This window comes from Uloborus diversus, chromosome 6, assembly GCF_026930045.1.
Source record: "Uloborus diversus isolate 005 chromosome 6, Udiv.v.3.1, whole genome shotgun sequence".
Classification (NCBI taxonomy): Eukaryota; Metazoa; Arthropoda; class Arachnida; order Araneae; family Uloboridae; genus Uloborus; species Uloborus diversus.
In genome coordinates this window covers 2,964,667-2,980,353 of record NC_072736.1, presented here as the reverse complement: position 1 = coordinate 2,980,353, position 15,687 = coordinate 2,964,667, and the positions used below count along the sequence as shown (strand labels likewise).

Genomic DNA, 15,687 nt, shown 5'->3' with positions numbered 1-15,687 from the left:
CCCCCTCCTTAAAATGATCTATTTATTATGAGTTAATATAATAATTATTCAAAATATGTATTATCAAGTTATAAGAACAATTGTTTTGTTTTTGCCAAAATATGGAAAAAAATTTCATTTATATTCTTAATTGTTAAAAATCATAGGTACAAAAATGTTTTTAAATCACTCCCCCCAACCCCCCCCCCCCCCCCCTCCTTAAAATGATCATATTGTTGGCATGCAAAAATCAGCTAAATCAATTTAGAATTCATATTTCATCATCACCAAGTAAAGAACTGCTGCCCTATTTAACAACTCTCCAAGTTCAAAGCTCATTTTAAGGAGGGGAGCGGAGGGAGTCTTAAAGTCATCCCTGTTGTAAATTAAGTTATGACCTGGAATGAATGAGTACTGCCGCATCACTATTTAAAGACATTTTAATATTTCTGGTTTGTAAATTTTGTTCATGCAAATACTTATATGTTTATTTGAACTAGTTTTCCCCCCCTTTTTCAGGGAAAGACCTTCATTTAGAAGATAATTCCCAATACAGGAAGATTTTGTTCTGCAGGTATTATTTTTTGATGTAGTTTAGTACAACATAGAGTTATACTAACTAATAACTTTTTTAAATGTATTTAATTCAGATTACTTTTAGCAAAATTTTGAGGAATTTTTAATTATGTTGTAGTAATACAAACCTTCAGGCTTTAATAGCTATCTGGTCAGATGTCATTTCATTTTATCTGATTTTCTTATTGTTCGGAGCACAAATTTTACATAGCTCGAGAAAATATTTATTGGAATTTTAAAAATAATGTAGTTACAATAGTAAAATGTTTTTCTTTGTTTGTCAAAAAAAAGAAAGAAAGAAAGAAAGTGCACTTAATTCCGTGCATTAATTCAGAGATTGTTAGTAAGTCCTACTTATTTATTATATTTGTATCTTTCAACAGATTTGACATGGATCGATTCATTAACGTGATACAGAACAGCATCCGTGAGCAACTCCCTGGCCCCCTGTGGGAGGACTTAATGAAAGGACTACATTCTGGAAAGATGAGCATAGATGCATTGGAAGAGTTGCACCGTCAATACTTGGAGAAAGCGTTAGCCAGGTCAGCTCACTTTCATGATTCTTTTAATCTCACGACTAACCCTTGATTTACCACGTTCTCATTTATATAGAAAATGTATTTCAAGTTTGTTTTTTTTTTCTATTGCTAAATAAGAGCAAATTAAAAGATATAAGCAATAAAGATTAATTTTTACTGTATATTAGTAATTAATCACGATTAAATAAAGTGGTACTTTTAAATTCTGTCAGGAGACAATGGTCAAAGAAATATCAGGACATTAAATATATTATAATTGCTATTATAGAAATTGAGGTGGTATAGAAAATATTTCTATACTACCTCAATTCTCGAGATGATATAGAAATCACGTCAAGCACAGGTGATGAGCTCATACAGTGGCTTTTCTGTATAGAGTCGAGACACTAAAAGATGCTACCTAGAACAAATACAACTTAATGGAAAGCGTAGTGCCATTTGGTGAGGTTAAAAAAAATAAAAGCAGATAGATTTCGTATGCGTAAGTATTGGTGGCATTCCAACCTTATAATGTATTTTATTCAATTTTGAATCTGATGCTACTTTAAAGTACCATTTAAAAGTACCCAATACAAAATTTGTGCATAATATCGTTTCTTTATTAGTTTTCTGTTTAGCGACTCTCTCCATTTATGACATTTTTTCATAGTCCTGGGCTCTCCTCTGTAGAAAACTTCCTTTATTGAGACTACAGCATTTCTGTTTAAAGACAATTTTCTGAACTTTAAAGGAAAATAAAATATTCTGGAGGAAACACACTGAGGAATAACTTGCTTTGCTTTACACCAAATTCAGATGGTTCTTGGAAATTTCCTCTCATGGTTTTATTAAAATCAAAGTAAGGTGCTTCAAGAATATCACCTAGAATCCTTGTGAATAGATGAAGGATATTGATTTGCAGATTATTACTCATTTTATTGACTGAGTTGAATATTTGTATTCAAAAACAATAAATGTATATACGTTTAAATGTAGACTGATGGACCTAAAGAAAGAGATGTCCAGTTGATGCATTATGAGTGGCCTGTTATCCTGACAATTGTGTATTAAGACCAGGGTTCGTACACTCCTTCAAAACTTCTCCAATACTCCTTCATTTATGAAATTTTTTTGAAGGGCCCTTCAAACTCCTTTATTTTGGTTTTAACTCCTTCAAAACTCCTTCTTTTTTAGTTCAAGACTACATAACCTTCCTCTATAACAGAAACTTAAAATACTTCGATTGACAACTAACTTCGTCACAAAGGCGGTTTTAATGTAGTAATTTCGTGCATTTATTTTTCTCGATTCACAAATTGATCATAGTTAATTCATAAAAGTTGAAGGTGAGAATTTTATTAGAAGACTAAGACATTTCATAAGTGAAGTAAAACATGCTTAAATGATGCTTGACTATTTTTTTAAGTTTTATGATTATTGTTTTTCCCTTCACCACACTCTCAGCAGCAAAAGTCAGTTTGTCTAATTATTACTTAAATATTTAAAAATACATAAGTAGATGTATTATATTAAGTGATTGCGTTAAAGAAAAACAATTGTTTAGTTAATTGCAGTTATGATATTGTAAAAAAGGGTCATCCACAAGTGATGTCATGCTTTGAGGAGGAGATGGGATCATGAAATTGTGAAAAGATGTGGGGAAGAGAGAGGATGACAAAAAGTGACATCACACAGTTATTGTAGCAATGTTTGTAAAAAATATGACGTGACAAGAGGAGGAGTTTGGGGTGAAGTGTGACACTTTGTAATAAAGGGTGCAGATGGTCAAATATATTGAAAAAAAGTGTGACATCATTTAATGACACTCCATTAGTACTCCTTCAAAATCTCATTCTATTCCTTCAAAACTCCTCCAAAACTCCTTCATTTTATTTCTTAAATTGAGTACGAATCTTTAGACCAATTTTTGAAATGAATTCTGCAAGTGAAGCGACGTTAAATTGAAATAATCACTTTGACTTTCAGGTGTTTCCTGACCGAGGAAACCAGAGTCTTGCACGAGCTCGTCTCCGTCATGTTTCGGCAAGTGTACAAGTTCTGTAGCGGAGTGATGGACTGCCAGTGGCGAATGAATTCTACCACTGGAGCACACGAAACACCCGGTTACAGATATTTGTGCACTGCATTTTCCATTTATAAGCAGTACCAAAGCGTGTTTCTGGAGCGTAAGTTTGTAATCTTGCAATTGGTTTTGTGTGTCTGCATGTGTATTTGCTTGTTTAATGTTTGTAAAAAAGTATGATCATTGGTTTATTCTCGTCTTGGTTCTAAGCCAGCAGATCCCAGAGTTGACTCATACGGAGCTCGTAGTACTTGTACAGAAATTTTTGGGGGTTTTTCAGGGTTGCCAAAGCTGGGGTTTTCAGTAGAGCTCTTGGGTTCTTGGATTTGGGCTTTATTAATGAAAAAGAAATATTCATTAAGTATTTTAAGGATTAAACATAATATTTTCACTAATATATAATTTCGGGGGTTAACAATCTAGAGTGCAGGCTTCTTTCATGCACTTGCTGTAACTATTCGAAAAGATTGGGTGGAGAAGAAAAAAAAAAGTGCTATAGCTCTGAATGTAATTTTTCTCTTTGTGTCATAAATCTTTCCAGCCTATGTCTTATGCACTATCTTTGTAATTGTATCAAGATTTTCTCTTTTTTTTGGGGGGGGGGGGGTTAGGATGGAGCAGACTGTTTCTACACTTTTTTAAAGAAATTGTTACAAAAAAATAATTATAGGGTAACCCATTTCATTATTTATTGTTATTTTTTACTACAGTACTACCACTATATCCCGAATCTCTCGAGAAGAAAAATAAAATTGAAATTTCGAGTTTTTGAGTTATCAAGGTTTTAAACTAGTATAACTCTCTCAATCTCACGTATGCAATATAAATATTCATGTATGTACAATGCAATCACTTTGCATAACCATTAGCAAATTATTTTGAAATGAGTAGCTATTTTAACTTTCTTTTGTAATATATTTTCAAAGTTCTAATTTTATCTTAAGCACATTCAATTTAAGCATTTCAACAGCCAGTTTGTAGGAATTAAAAAACGTGAAATGTCAAAGAACACAGTTTCTCTATTTCTCGTGAAAATTGATCACCTACGAAAACTTTTCCCCTTGTCCTCAAAAAGTGGGCACGGGTCCCGAAGAAAAATCCAACGCATCTAACTTCTGTGGGAAACACTGATATTAACAAGACTAATTTTTAAGAGATTTATGTAAATGCAGGGGATTTTTTTTTAATTTTTTTATTTTTTATTTATTTATTTATTTTTATTTTTTATTTATTTTTTTTTTTTTTGAGATATATAGAAGTTTGAGATGTTAAGGTTTAACTATGTTATTTTTAAGATTAATAATCGACCAGCTACACTAGTAGCAACTAAAAAAAAGTGAATAAAATGTAAGACTTTTTGATCTTGATTTTCCTGTCTAGATCTTGGAAATTTTGGGAGCCCAATCTTGAGTTTTGCGAAAAATCCAACAGCAGCCCTTCTTTTGTCTGATTTTTTTTTTGCCTACTTCCCTAGTAAAAGTCAGAGAAAGAAGAAAAAAGCATGAAAGAAGGTTTAATGCATCTTAAAAATATCGTGAAAAACAAAAGTCAAAAATAAATAAATATTTAAATAAATATCGAAAAATTAAAAATTGGAAAGTAGGGTATTGAGATGGGGGAAAATGTCTGGCGGTCTGTCCCCCCTAATAACTTTTAAATGAATAGTCCGATTCGAACAATTTTTTTTATTGTTTGAAAGATCTTGGCACGGACACCTCATTCCTATATTTCACTTTTTAATTTTGAACATTTTTTTTTCAATTTTGAACAGTTCAAAAAAACTTAACATTAGCGCCTACGGGGAAATTCAAGGCAATTCCGAACTGTGAGGCGAATTTGCTTCAAACAAACTTTGTAGGAAAAAGCTTTTGATGAAAAACTTGTATATAAAATATCTTTTTGATCTGAACAATTTCATATTCAATTTTGAACAATTCAAATCCCTTAACTGTAAGCACCTAGGGGAAAACTGAAAGTCGATGTAGATTCCGAACTTGAAGGCGGATTTACTTCAAATTTCGTTGGAAATAACTCTCGACTGACTCTTAGAATTTTGGAGCACTTGACTCCAACTCCTGTGCTCGAAAACTAGTCAGACTCCGACTAACCAATCGACACTGACTTCGCAGCTTTGGCAAAAATTTATACACAGAGAAAAAATGACAGACTCTGACTCTTGAAAATTCGACTCCAACTCCTTTATCCCAAAATAAGTCTGACTCCGACTCAGCAAACATTGGCAGAGTGGCGGACTGTAAGGGAAAATGACCGATTACAACCCGAGTCTTTGAATTAAAAACCTTTATCCTTTTTTATTAAAAACCTGAGTCCTTTATGTTTCTACTTAAAGATATGCTCAGACGGTTGTTTTTTTTGGGACAATGAAAATTATTTCTTCAAGTTTACATTTTATTGTTTTTATTTATTTTTGAAATTACATTAATTCATTTTTAAAATTATTTTTTGGCAACAGGGGAAAAACAAACGATTTTTTTTTGATATGATGTACAGTAAAACCTGTAAAGTTGACCACCTTTGTAAGTTGACCACCTGTCTATGCTGACCGCTTTTGTCAGGAACGGAATTAGTCCTATCTTATATAATGAAGGAAAACCTCTGTAACTTGACCACCTCTCTATCTTGACCACCTGTCTATCTTGACCACTAATGAACACCAAATTTGGTTTGGAGTATTGTAAAAAACCCTTTGTAAGTTGACCACTTGGTTTATTTTTCAAAATTTTATTTAGCAAATTATTTTTTTTTATTATTTTTTTTTATAGCTTTCCAAGAATATTTTTGATGTCAGACCAGCATTTTACCAACTAAATGAAACAGCAGCATAACTAAAGCTCCTTTTGAGTTTGAGTAGATCATCATGGGGTTGTAAATGTATATGAGAAAAAAATAAAGCGAAAAATTTGTAATTTTTGATTAGCTATGAATTTTTAGGAACTATTAATACCAAATGAGTAACTTTTCATAAACAATAAGACTTTTTTTTTTGATCAATTTACTGAAATTTTAAATTTGCATGACACATTATATGTCATTCTGGGAAAATAATATCTAAAAATATTTAAATAACATTTTTAATTATTGTTTCAAAGTAATGTTAAGCAATGAAAGTGAGTTGAACGGAAAGAGTAAGTGTCAATTAGTCAAAAAATGAATACATGGTGCAAGAAACGACAAAAAAAGAAAAATCATTACCCCCTTTATAAGTTGACCACCTGTCTAAGTTGACCACCAAAGTACTGCACCGCAAGTGGTCAACTTACACAGGTTTCACTGTATTTATTTTAATGAGCTTATTAATTTTAATTCTTTTTTCTTTTTCAAAATGGCTAAAGATTTTTTTATTGGAATAAAATGTGTTTGCTACTTTGTTCAAACGGTGCTGCTACTTTATTTGTTCATTTATTTATTTTTTACGTATCTAATTCTTTAAATGAGCGATACATAATTTATTTCTAGAAATCGGCTTAAAATATTTTTAAAAAAAAAGGTAAAAATAATTTGCGATTTTAGTTAATTTTGGGAATTTTGATCAGATACTAGAAATTTGGTATTGGTATGCGGGAAAGTAGACTCGTTTAGTTCTGGACGGATTTTCTTGTTTAATTCTAGATTGAGCCCTGTTTACATCTCCATGTTTAAAATATTACATGTATACTTGACCAAAATAAAACTTTTTTAGCAAATGGTTCAGCAGTAGGTGCTTTTCTGTTAAAATGACTTGTGTACTTTGATATTTCATGCTTTGGGCTTTTTCTTGGTATACTTCCCTCCAAATTGTACAAGATGGAATTTCTATTTGACTTGATACAAAGCACTTTTTTTTATGTAAGTTCTTTTTTCTTTTTAAATACATCTTTTATTTCTAAATATAGTAATCTCTCTCCCTCTATAGTAACAAGAAAATTTTTTGGCTGCACAATGATTAAGCAGATTATAACTTGTGTAGAATAGAGAAAGCATATTGATTGTGCTTTAAGAAGAAGACATGTGCGAAAACGTACAATAAATACAGATAAAACCAATAAAAGGATTTGCCAAGCCTCTTGTTTGAATCTCATTCCTCCTTTAGTTTTCTAACTACAGTCGAACCTGTCTATCTCGAATTTTACGGGAGAGAAGAAAAATTCGAGATATGGAGGTTTCAAGGCACAGAGGTTTTGAAAAAAGTTCTAAAAATAAGAAATTCGAACAATGACTCGAAAGTAAAACTTTGGAAGCAATTTTACTAATCAACAATGTCTCCTTCCTCTCAGTTTCCGAATGGATATAATAGCTGGAAAACTTGCTTCTTGTACATAAAGTTTTAATTCTGGAGCATTATGTGACAGCTAATAATAAGAAAAATGGTTTTTGTCTAAAAATTGCAGTTAATAAAGATCGTAGGGAATCGAATTCAAGAAAGACACTTAATCGAAATTCGAGATATAGTTTTTCAGAAAATTTCATTCGAGACAAACATGGGGGAAAACATAGAATTAATACTTTATAGTACAGGGAAAATGAAAAACTTCGACATAGAGAGGTTTTCGAGATAGGCAGGTTCGAGATAAACAGGTTCGACTGTATAGAGGACTGCGTGGAATACTTTTTGCCTCATAACAAGATGAAATCTTCCAAGTACCTACTTATTTTGTACTCATACCACAGAACCATTCATGCCCAAGATTTTTAAAAGGAGAGGTTTGAAAAGTCATCCAATGTGGGCTCATGTTGTCAAAGAAGGTTGCCTCAACTTGGTGATATCTTGCCAAATTTGGTGTTGGCCCCCAGTAGTTGGCCAAAAAGTCCCTAATGCCTAGACATATAAACAAACTGAATAAATTTTGCTGTTATGCATTTTTATTAATATCTTCAGCACTCAAAGCTGTAGAGTAACATGACTGGGTGAAATACAAATACAAATACAAAAGTGACGACCAGCAACAGGCTCTGTGCCCAGCTAGACTGGTCCTAGTCAATTTACAATCCCCAGTGAAGATCAATGGCCCTCTTAAAACTATCCACTCCCTTGCTCATTACCACCTCTTCCGGTAAGCTGTTCCAAGGTTCCACTACCCTGCTAAAATAATAATTTTTCCTAACATCCATGTTAGCCTGAGATTTAAATAGCTTAAAACAATGACCCCTTAGATACAGTTATTGTTAAAAACACTCGAAAAAAAGTTATTAAGAACATTAGCAATATCACTATCGTATGGTTTCCCTGGAATGTTACATTGCGATTTCTAGACGAAGATTGCACGGAAGAGATGCTATTCAGGGAAGACGGGTACAAGTTTCAGTATTGTAGGCAAAGTATTTAAATAAAGTAAAGATGTATTGTAACATTAAGAGCCCAAAATATTTACCACGCTATAGCCAAGTGACTTTAAATACAACCCTCATTTCAGTTTATGGGCAAATGAAGAGACTGGAACTTTTTGAACGCTATAGCCAAGTTTAATTATACTTCATTTAAGTTAGAGCATGACGATATTCAATGATAAAAGTATATAATCTGTATACTAAGTACTATTTTTTAAAAGAGCACACAATAACTTATGTTGACTTTCATGTAGTGAAATAACAGCTAAGAAACTAATTAATTTATTATAGTTGCTAATTATTGACCATGTTACATGAGTTTATCATGTCCATATTCTTTTGCTATATAAACTCAAATTATCCATGGCATTGACATTGCAATGATCCCCTACACCAATCAGTTGCTGGTTTAATCAAATCAGTGTCTTTTTTGAGATGAATGCGTTGAACTTCTCAAATGGAACTTAAAGTGACAAGGGGTGATTTTATGATTTATGGTAAAACGTTAAAGGCATGATCTGTTTAATAGAAACTTGCATTTAAACTCTAAAAGTAATTCAAATTGAACAACTTTTTTTCTTTTTCTTTTATTTATTTCTCTAGAGGGAGAGTTTTAATCTGCATGCTAAATCTCTTTTATTGCATTAAGTAATTAACTTTTTAATCTTTTAGTCATACTTCCCCACGCTTGAGAAAAATCTGAATTATTTGTGCTTGAATGTAAATCAAAGTATTGCACCATCTCAATGAAACTCAAATTAAAAGCATTGTCATGGCTACTTCAAACTTCCTCTTTAACGGTGTGTGGGGGGGGGGGAGTCACAAATGTTAATGGAAAGTTGCAAGCAAACACTTGCTGTTTCCTGAGTGCCTTTTTTCAAGCATTCTCAAATAAATATATTTACTGTGCTACTTTTTGCTTATTTGTGCTTCACCAAGGTTCTATCATGTCACTTTTATGAACTCAATTGTGCCTCCATCATTAATTTTAATTTTCATCAGACCTTAAAAAGGCTCACAAAATTTAATAATGAGAATTTTTTTTTTTTTTTTTTGAATTTTTAGTTTTAATTCGTGCTTTTTGTGCAATATACTAGTTTAATTGCAGACATGCCTATTTGCAAAATGATCTAATCTATATCATTTATTGAATAACTGAATATAATACTAATCTATGCATCAATCAATTTGATATGTGATGGGCTGATAGCCCCCCCCCCCCCCCCCACCCCTCCTTAAGTTAAGTATAAAATGTCAAATATAGCTGTTTTAAGGCATGGATGTATTCAAAACATTTTTGGCAATTTTTCACTCCTTGTAAGAATTTTAATCAATTAGGAGAGACCTTTAAATAATAAGTTAACTGTGAAATACACCACCAGTTCAGTCATTTCCAGCCGAGGACTGCAGTTTCGTGCTTATTAGCGCTCGTCAGCCCGGCATAGGAAAGTGATTGAGCTGGAGATGGAAAACCTCTTAAGGAAGCAGTCCTCGGCTGGAAATGACTGAACTGGTGGTGTATTTCACGTATTTCTGCTTTAGCCCTGGCTAATGGGCGGTAATTTAGTGAATATATAATAAGATAACTGTTAAAAGAATTAATAGCTCATTTGAAAACTCTTTGAATCCTTGCATTTAATTGATTTGAGCAGTTATTTGTTAAGTGAAGTTTTTATTGAGATTGTGATTTCTTGTAAAATTTATTAAGAGTTAAGTGCAGTATTTTTACATGCATATGAAGTTCTTTTTAGCCCTTTAATTTTTCACAAAACTCACCATTTCTGCTTGTTTGAAACACTTTCTGTGCACTGTCTCAAACTTTGCTTTGTCTTTCTCATTTTTTTTCTTATTTGCACCCTGGAAAACAGTGTGGATTGAAAGCTCCTGCATTGCAACCAGGTATTTTAGCTCATTAGTTTTGTGCTCACTTTCTTTTGAGAATAACACTCTTCAATTAATGTGTGTATGGTGGTAATATCTAACTGCCTCCAGTTTTTAGCCTGTGATAAGTTGTTTTATATTGTCACTTAAGTAGATTGTTTTCAAAGTTATATGTTTTGTTTTCATTATCCAGTAGAACGTCAAATATCGGAACACACTCCCATAAAGTTTTAATTGACTGCTCTAAGAATTTCAAAGCTCTCTCAGCCAAAATCAGTAATTTAAAAAAAAAAAACTAGTATGTTGTGGCCATCACGAAACTTTCTTCTATATTTTTCTTTTTCTTTTTTTTTTCTGATCCCTCCCCATGCTTGACGAGGAAGCAATATTCCCAACAAAAACAAAATTACACATGCAAAAACTTGACCCAATGTCTGAATTATTGCAAAAGCAAACCAAATAGCGAAAATTGAAAGTTATTTTAAAAGCCTTGCTTGAATGAATTACAAATATTTTATTTGTTAACAAACATAAGATGGCAACAGTTAAAAATTTTAAATCATTGAGATAATATTTCCTATCATTTCCATACAATTAAAATCACGAGAAATACGCAGACGACAATCTATTACGATTTATCTTTCTTATTGTTGCATTAATAAAAATATTTTTATTCGCAAAAAAAAAAAAAATCAACACCTCTTGGAGCGATCGGCGTCAAAATAGAACCAAAGCCTGTTTACATATGGATTCACATATATTCCAAATTTCAACCAGAACGTAGCATTACTTCTTGAGATAGGGCACTCAAAATGGAAAAAAAGAACGGGTGATTGCGCTACCCCCCTTTTTAGCTGTTGACACAAAAATAAAATCAGTTCTTATACCCACTAAGGGCTACTTGCCGATAAATTTTTCTTTCATTCCGTTCATTATTTCTTGAGATACAGCAGTCACAATTGACGACAAAAAACGTTCTATAGCTCAACCCCCGTTTGAGTTATTGACACCAAAATTGAATCAGCACCTGTTCCTGTTAATACCAACATATGGACCAAATTTTGTTTGATTCCGCCAGTAACTTCCTGAGGAATAGCAAGCACGCGTAACTCGAAAAACGTCCCATTGCTCCACCCCCCTTGGAGGAATTCGCGCCAAAAACTAATGGGCACAAGTTCACATGGGGGCACATATGTGTACTAAATTTCGTTCGATTTCATGCGGTAGTTTTTGTTGTAGAGCGGCCACAAAAAACTGGTCACACACAGACGTGACACACATACATACACACACACACACACACACACACATACATACACACACACAGACAGACAGACATTTTCCAAAAATGGTCGAAATGGACTCAGCACACCTCAAAACGTTCGAATCCATCAAAATTCGAAATTCGAAAATTTGCACGAATCCAATACTTTCTTCTATATATTAGATATAGAAGAAAGTAAAAATAATTTGAATTTTGTCATCTGGAATTCAAATTGTTTTTCGCAATCACCAGTGTGTGTGTATGTAGGCGTGTGTGTTTGTGTGTGTGGTGCAGGCATGAGTGTTGGTAGTTGTGTGTATGAGTGTTTGTGTGCATGGGGACGGGGTATGTGTATGTGTGTGTAGGCATATGTGTTTGTGTGTGTAGGTGTCTGTGTAGATGTGTGCATATTTGTGTATGTGTAGGTGTCTGTATGTGTAGGTGTGTGTGCGTATTTGTGTGTGTGTGCGTGCGTGTAGTCGTGTATGTATGCGCGTGTGTGTAGCATATGGATGCAACCCGGAGACGGCTTTCGCTAGAGGAGCAGCATCGTGAGGAGCCGGTCGGCGGTGATGCTGCAGAGGGTGCTGGTGGGAAAATAAAATGATAGCACATCAAAACAGTCAAGTGAGAACAATAAACAATTGTGATTGCTCAAAAAAAAAAAAAAAAAATTATGAGTTTTTCTGTTTTTCCTTACAGAAATAATTTCAACTTTCTTTGCATGAAATCCATGTATTTTTCAGAAGCTCATTTAACTTTCTTTGTTTAAATACTGTATAATACTCTTAGAGTACATAAAGTACTCTTAGATAAAGTACTCTTTACTTATGTACTCTTAGAGTACATAAAGCGTTGTAAATAGTTTTCATTTTTCCTTTATGTTCAGTAAACAAGAGCTCTATTTTTTATATAAGTAATTAGGTATTGCAGTGTTTTGTATTGTATTGTATGTTATATACATACATAACCACTTAATTTGATTAAATGGCAGCATTTTTCTAAATGGCATTTTCTTGGTTATTTTCGAGAGTCCGAACTTCCTGCAATCCCAATTAGTTTGGAGTTTTGAAGTTCTACTGCATTCATAAAAGTATTTTTGATCTGTAAATTGCTGAGACAGATGTTTTAAGCCATTGAATATTCCTTTTTGGTTACATAAAAATAGATTTTTGTTGGAATGGCATCATAGAATACAATTGGTTATATATATATATATATATATATATATATGTATGTATTACCGATATACGTTTAGATATAGGGTGTTCCATTTTTCTGAGTATTCGGTCAGGAGTTATTGGTAACAACAGACACACTTACCCATTTCATATCCACCTGTTATATTTTTTTATTTTTTGAACTTTTGTTGAAATCACTTGTTTTATTTACTATTATGATTGTGACTTATTATGGTTTTCAATTTATTTTTACAAGATGTTAAATCTAGGGGCGTTTCGAAACAGGAAAGTGGGCTAAGATACGTCCTAAAGTCTGATTTTAAGTGAATTCATATTTCTCAAAATATATGAATAACATGTCATCCCTGTGACAATCTCTTATATAATTAAAAACTGAGCGTATCTATGTATGTCCAAGCTTCTTCTCCCGAACGACAGTGAACTGACCATCGAACCAGGTATCGATGGATTCGTAATCTTCCCGTCTTCATGTTTGGCTATTTAACATAATCCTCCGATAATAATTAGCGGAGATATCACTTAAAAACTATTTATTATGACTCTTAGATTTCAAAATCAAATCCCTATTTTTCGAAGGCTTTCCTCCATTCAAATTATTATTTAGTGCTTCATCTCAACATTTCGTAACAATGCTTTTATTAAAATTTGTAATTGTAGCGTGAAGAAAATCGTTAAATGAAAGATTTGTTGCCATTTTTTTTCTCGAATATAAACAAAAAAGAATTTTGTTTTTTGTTTTGAGGCTTTTCCTGCAATTCGGGGTTTTAAAATGTTTATTTTTTCGTTATTTTCCCGCAATCTGCCGCAAAATTTTACAGATTTTTTTTTTGTTCAGGCTTGATTGTTGAACACGCATCACTAGACATAACTATTATTTTCAAGGTGCACCGTGCAAATCCGGGCGACGCAGCTAGTGTTTTGTAAAATCTGAATTCAAGAGTGAGCGCCGCAGCGAGGGGCTAAGTTAGTGATTGTTAGTCTTAGTTTAAGCCGAAGAATTTCCATTTCACAAAGCTAGACTCATCTTCCTGTGTGACTTTTTACTTTTGATCGTATGAAAAGAAGAAAAAAGGGAACTAACTATTCACAATGTGCAAATATTTTATGATAACACAAACTTAGGAATCGCTCATAATTTTCCTTTAAGGAAAAGAAATCCCTGCGTAACTTTTTTTGGAGGAGAGGTTTTCTGGTCCATAATGTTGACAAAAATGACAAATATGCTCGAAATATTAATGCTTGTCTTTTGTTGATATCTGTTATTCATTGTCCTAAAAATGTCTTAAAATTTTGTCCAAATTGTGTCCTAAATTTTTCTAAATCTCTTCTACTACCCTTGTCACAGTTATGCATTTTTGGTAGCAAAATTTCTTGAGATTTTAGAATTATTTTTTTCTTACTCAATTACATATAGATTAATGCACCCCTATGATGAAAAACATTTACATATTTATTTTTTTTGTTTAAGATAGCAGATTAAGAATAAAGATGTTTTTAAAAAATATATTATTGTAAAATCTGTTGTAAAAGTGACTTATTTTATTATATAATTTTATGTAGAAGTTGTTATAGACATTATTATGTGTTGTGTTAATTAAACAAAGTATAAGTGCTTTATTCATATTGTCAGAAGAATTTCTGTTTTCCTTTGTTCTGCTCTTCAATTTTTATTTCATTTCATATTTCTTTGATTTTGAGTTTTTTTCCTGATGTTGACAATTGTTTTTTTAAAAGGAACAACAAAGGAAGCATTGACGAAGAAGTTTGGACGACATTGGGACAGCGCCTATCAGGAATTCCTGGAATCGATAAATGAATTCAAATTTGTGGATGTAATTTAATATTGTAAAAGAAGTTTTTATATTTATTGAATAAAAGAGTTTATTTTGTTACTGAGACTTCTTAATTTTGAATCGATGAGTAAATATCTTCCAACATTTTTGAGGAGATCATTTACTATACACAAATTTCATAGCAGTTTATGTGTGATTTTAAGCATTTGTCTTCCCTTAAGAAATGTGTTATGAAATTCAAATGATAAGATGAACATCAATAATAATAAGTTGCAAACTATGTCCTTCAAGCCAGATCTAAGGCAGAACTACAAGCATGTATGGACAACTTAGCTGCAACTTCCAAAAACTGCAGTTTTTTCTTTGTTATTGACTGTTTAGCCCTGGCTTAAGAGTGGTAGCTTACAGAAAAGAATATTTTATCTTCACTCTTCAGTTTACGATTGGAGCCACGCCTTTACTAGCAGACTCTCACTAATTTTCTAAATTATTTTTAGCTGCCAGAGTGAAGGTAATCCCAGCTTCCAGCTCTGTTATGCTTATTCTAAACTGATTGTCCGTAAACAAGGTTAAAACTGCAGTCTCTGGTTGTCATAGCCGGACTGTTGGTGTATGCTTGTAGCAATGATAATGTTCTGACATTACAAATGTTATGTTTGACTTTTTCTGAATGCTTGTCTTGTGGTTATTAAATGTCATACAGCTATTTGTCATATTTGAATCTATTTTTTCTTGTGAGAAAGCAAAGTAATTTTTTGAACGGAAGCTATGAATGAGAATAAGGATTTGTTCACAAAACATTCCATTTTATTTGCAAAAAGATAAATAAGTAAAAGCAAAGCAAAAACTTAAAAAGAAATGTTCTGTGCATTTCATGTGGAAGTGGTTGCAGGAATGTGAGTTAAGTGTTTGGTCAGTACATTTCTGAAACTTAATTATAAAATTAATATAGGTGCAGAACAGTGGTTGGAAAAACTACATTTTATTTGTAGCGAACTACAACTACTTTGCTACAAATGTAGTTAACTACAACTACTTTTTTAAAAATGTAGTTACTACAAAC

General features: G+C 32.5%; 1 protein-coding gene across 1 annotated transcript in view; it reads left to right on the top strand.

The window, feature by feature from the left end:
* The window catches only part of LOC129224157 (gamma-tubulin complex component 6-like), a 107,180-nt gene extending 92,525 nt beyond the window's left edge, over nt 1–14,655 (top strand). The window contains exons 22-26 of the mRNA XM_054858573.1: nt 499–553; nt 939–1,100; nt 3,063–3,262; nt 10,353–10,383; nt 14,566–14,655. Coding sequence (XP_054714548.1) covers nt 499–553; nt 939–1,100; nt 3,063–3,262; nt 10,353–10,383; nt 14,566–14,647 — 530 coding nt within the window. The 3' untranslated portion in view covers nt 14,648–14,655. The remainder of the gene's footprint in view (nt 1–498; nt 554–938; nt 1,101–3,062; nt 3,263–10,352; nt 10,384–14,565) is intronic.
* The last annotated feature ends 1,032 nt before the right edge of the window (nt 14,656–15,687 follow it).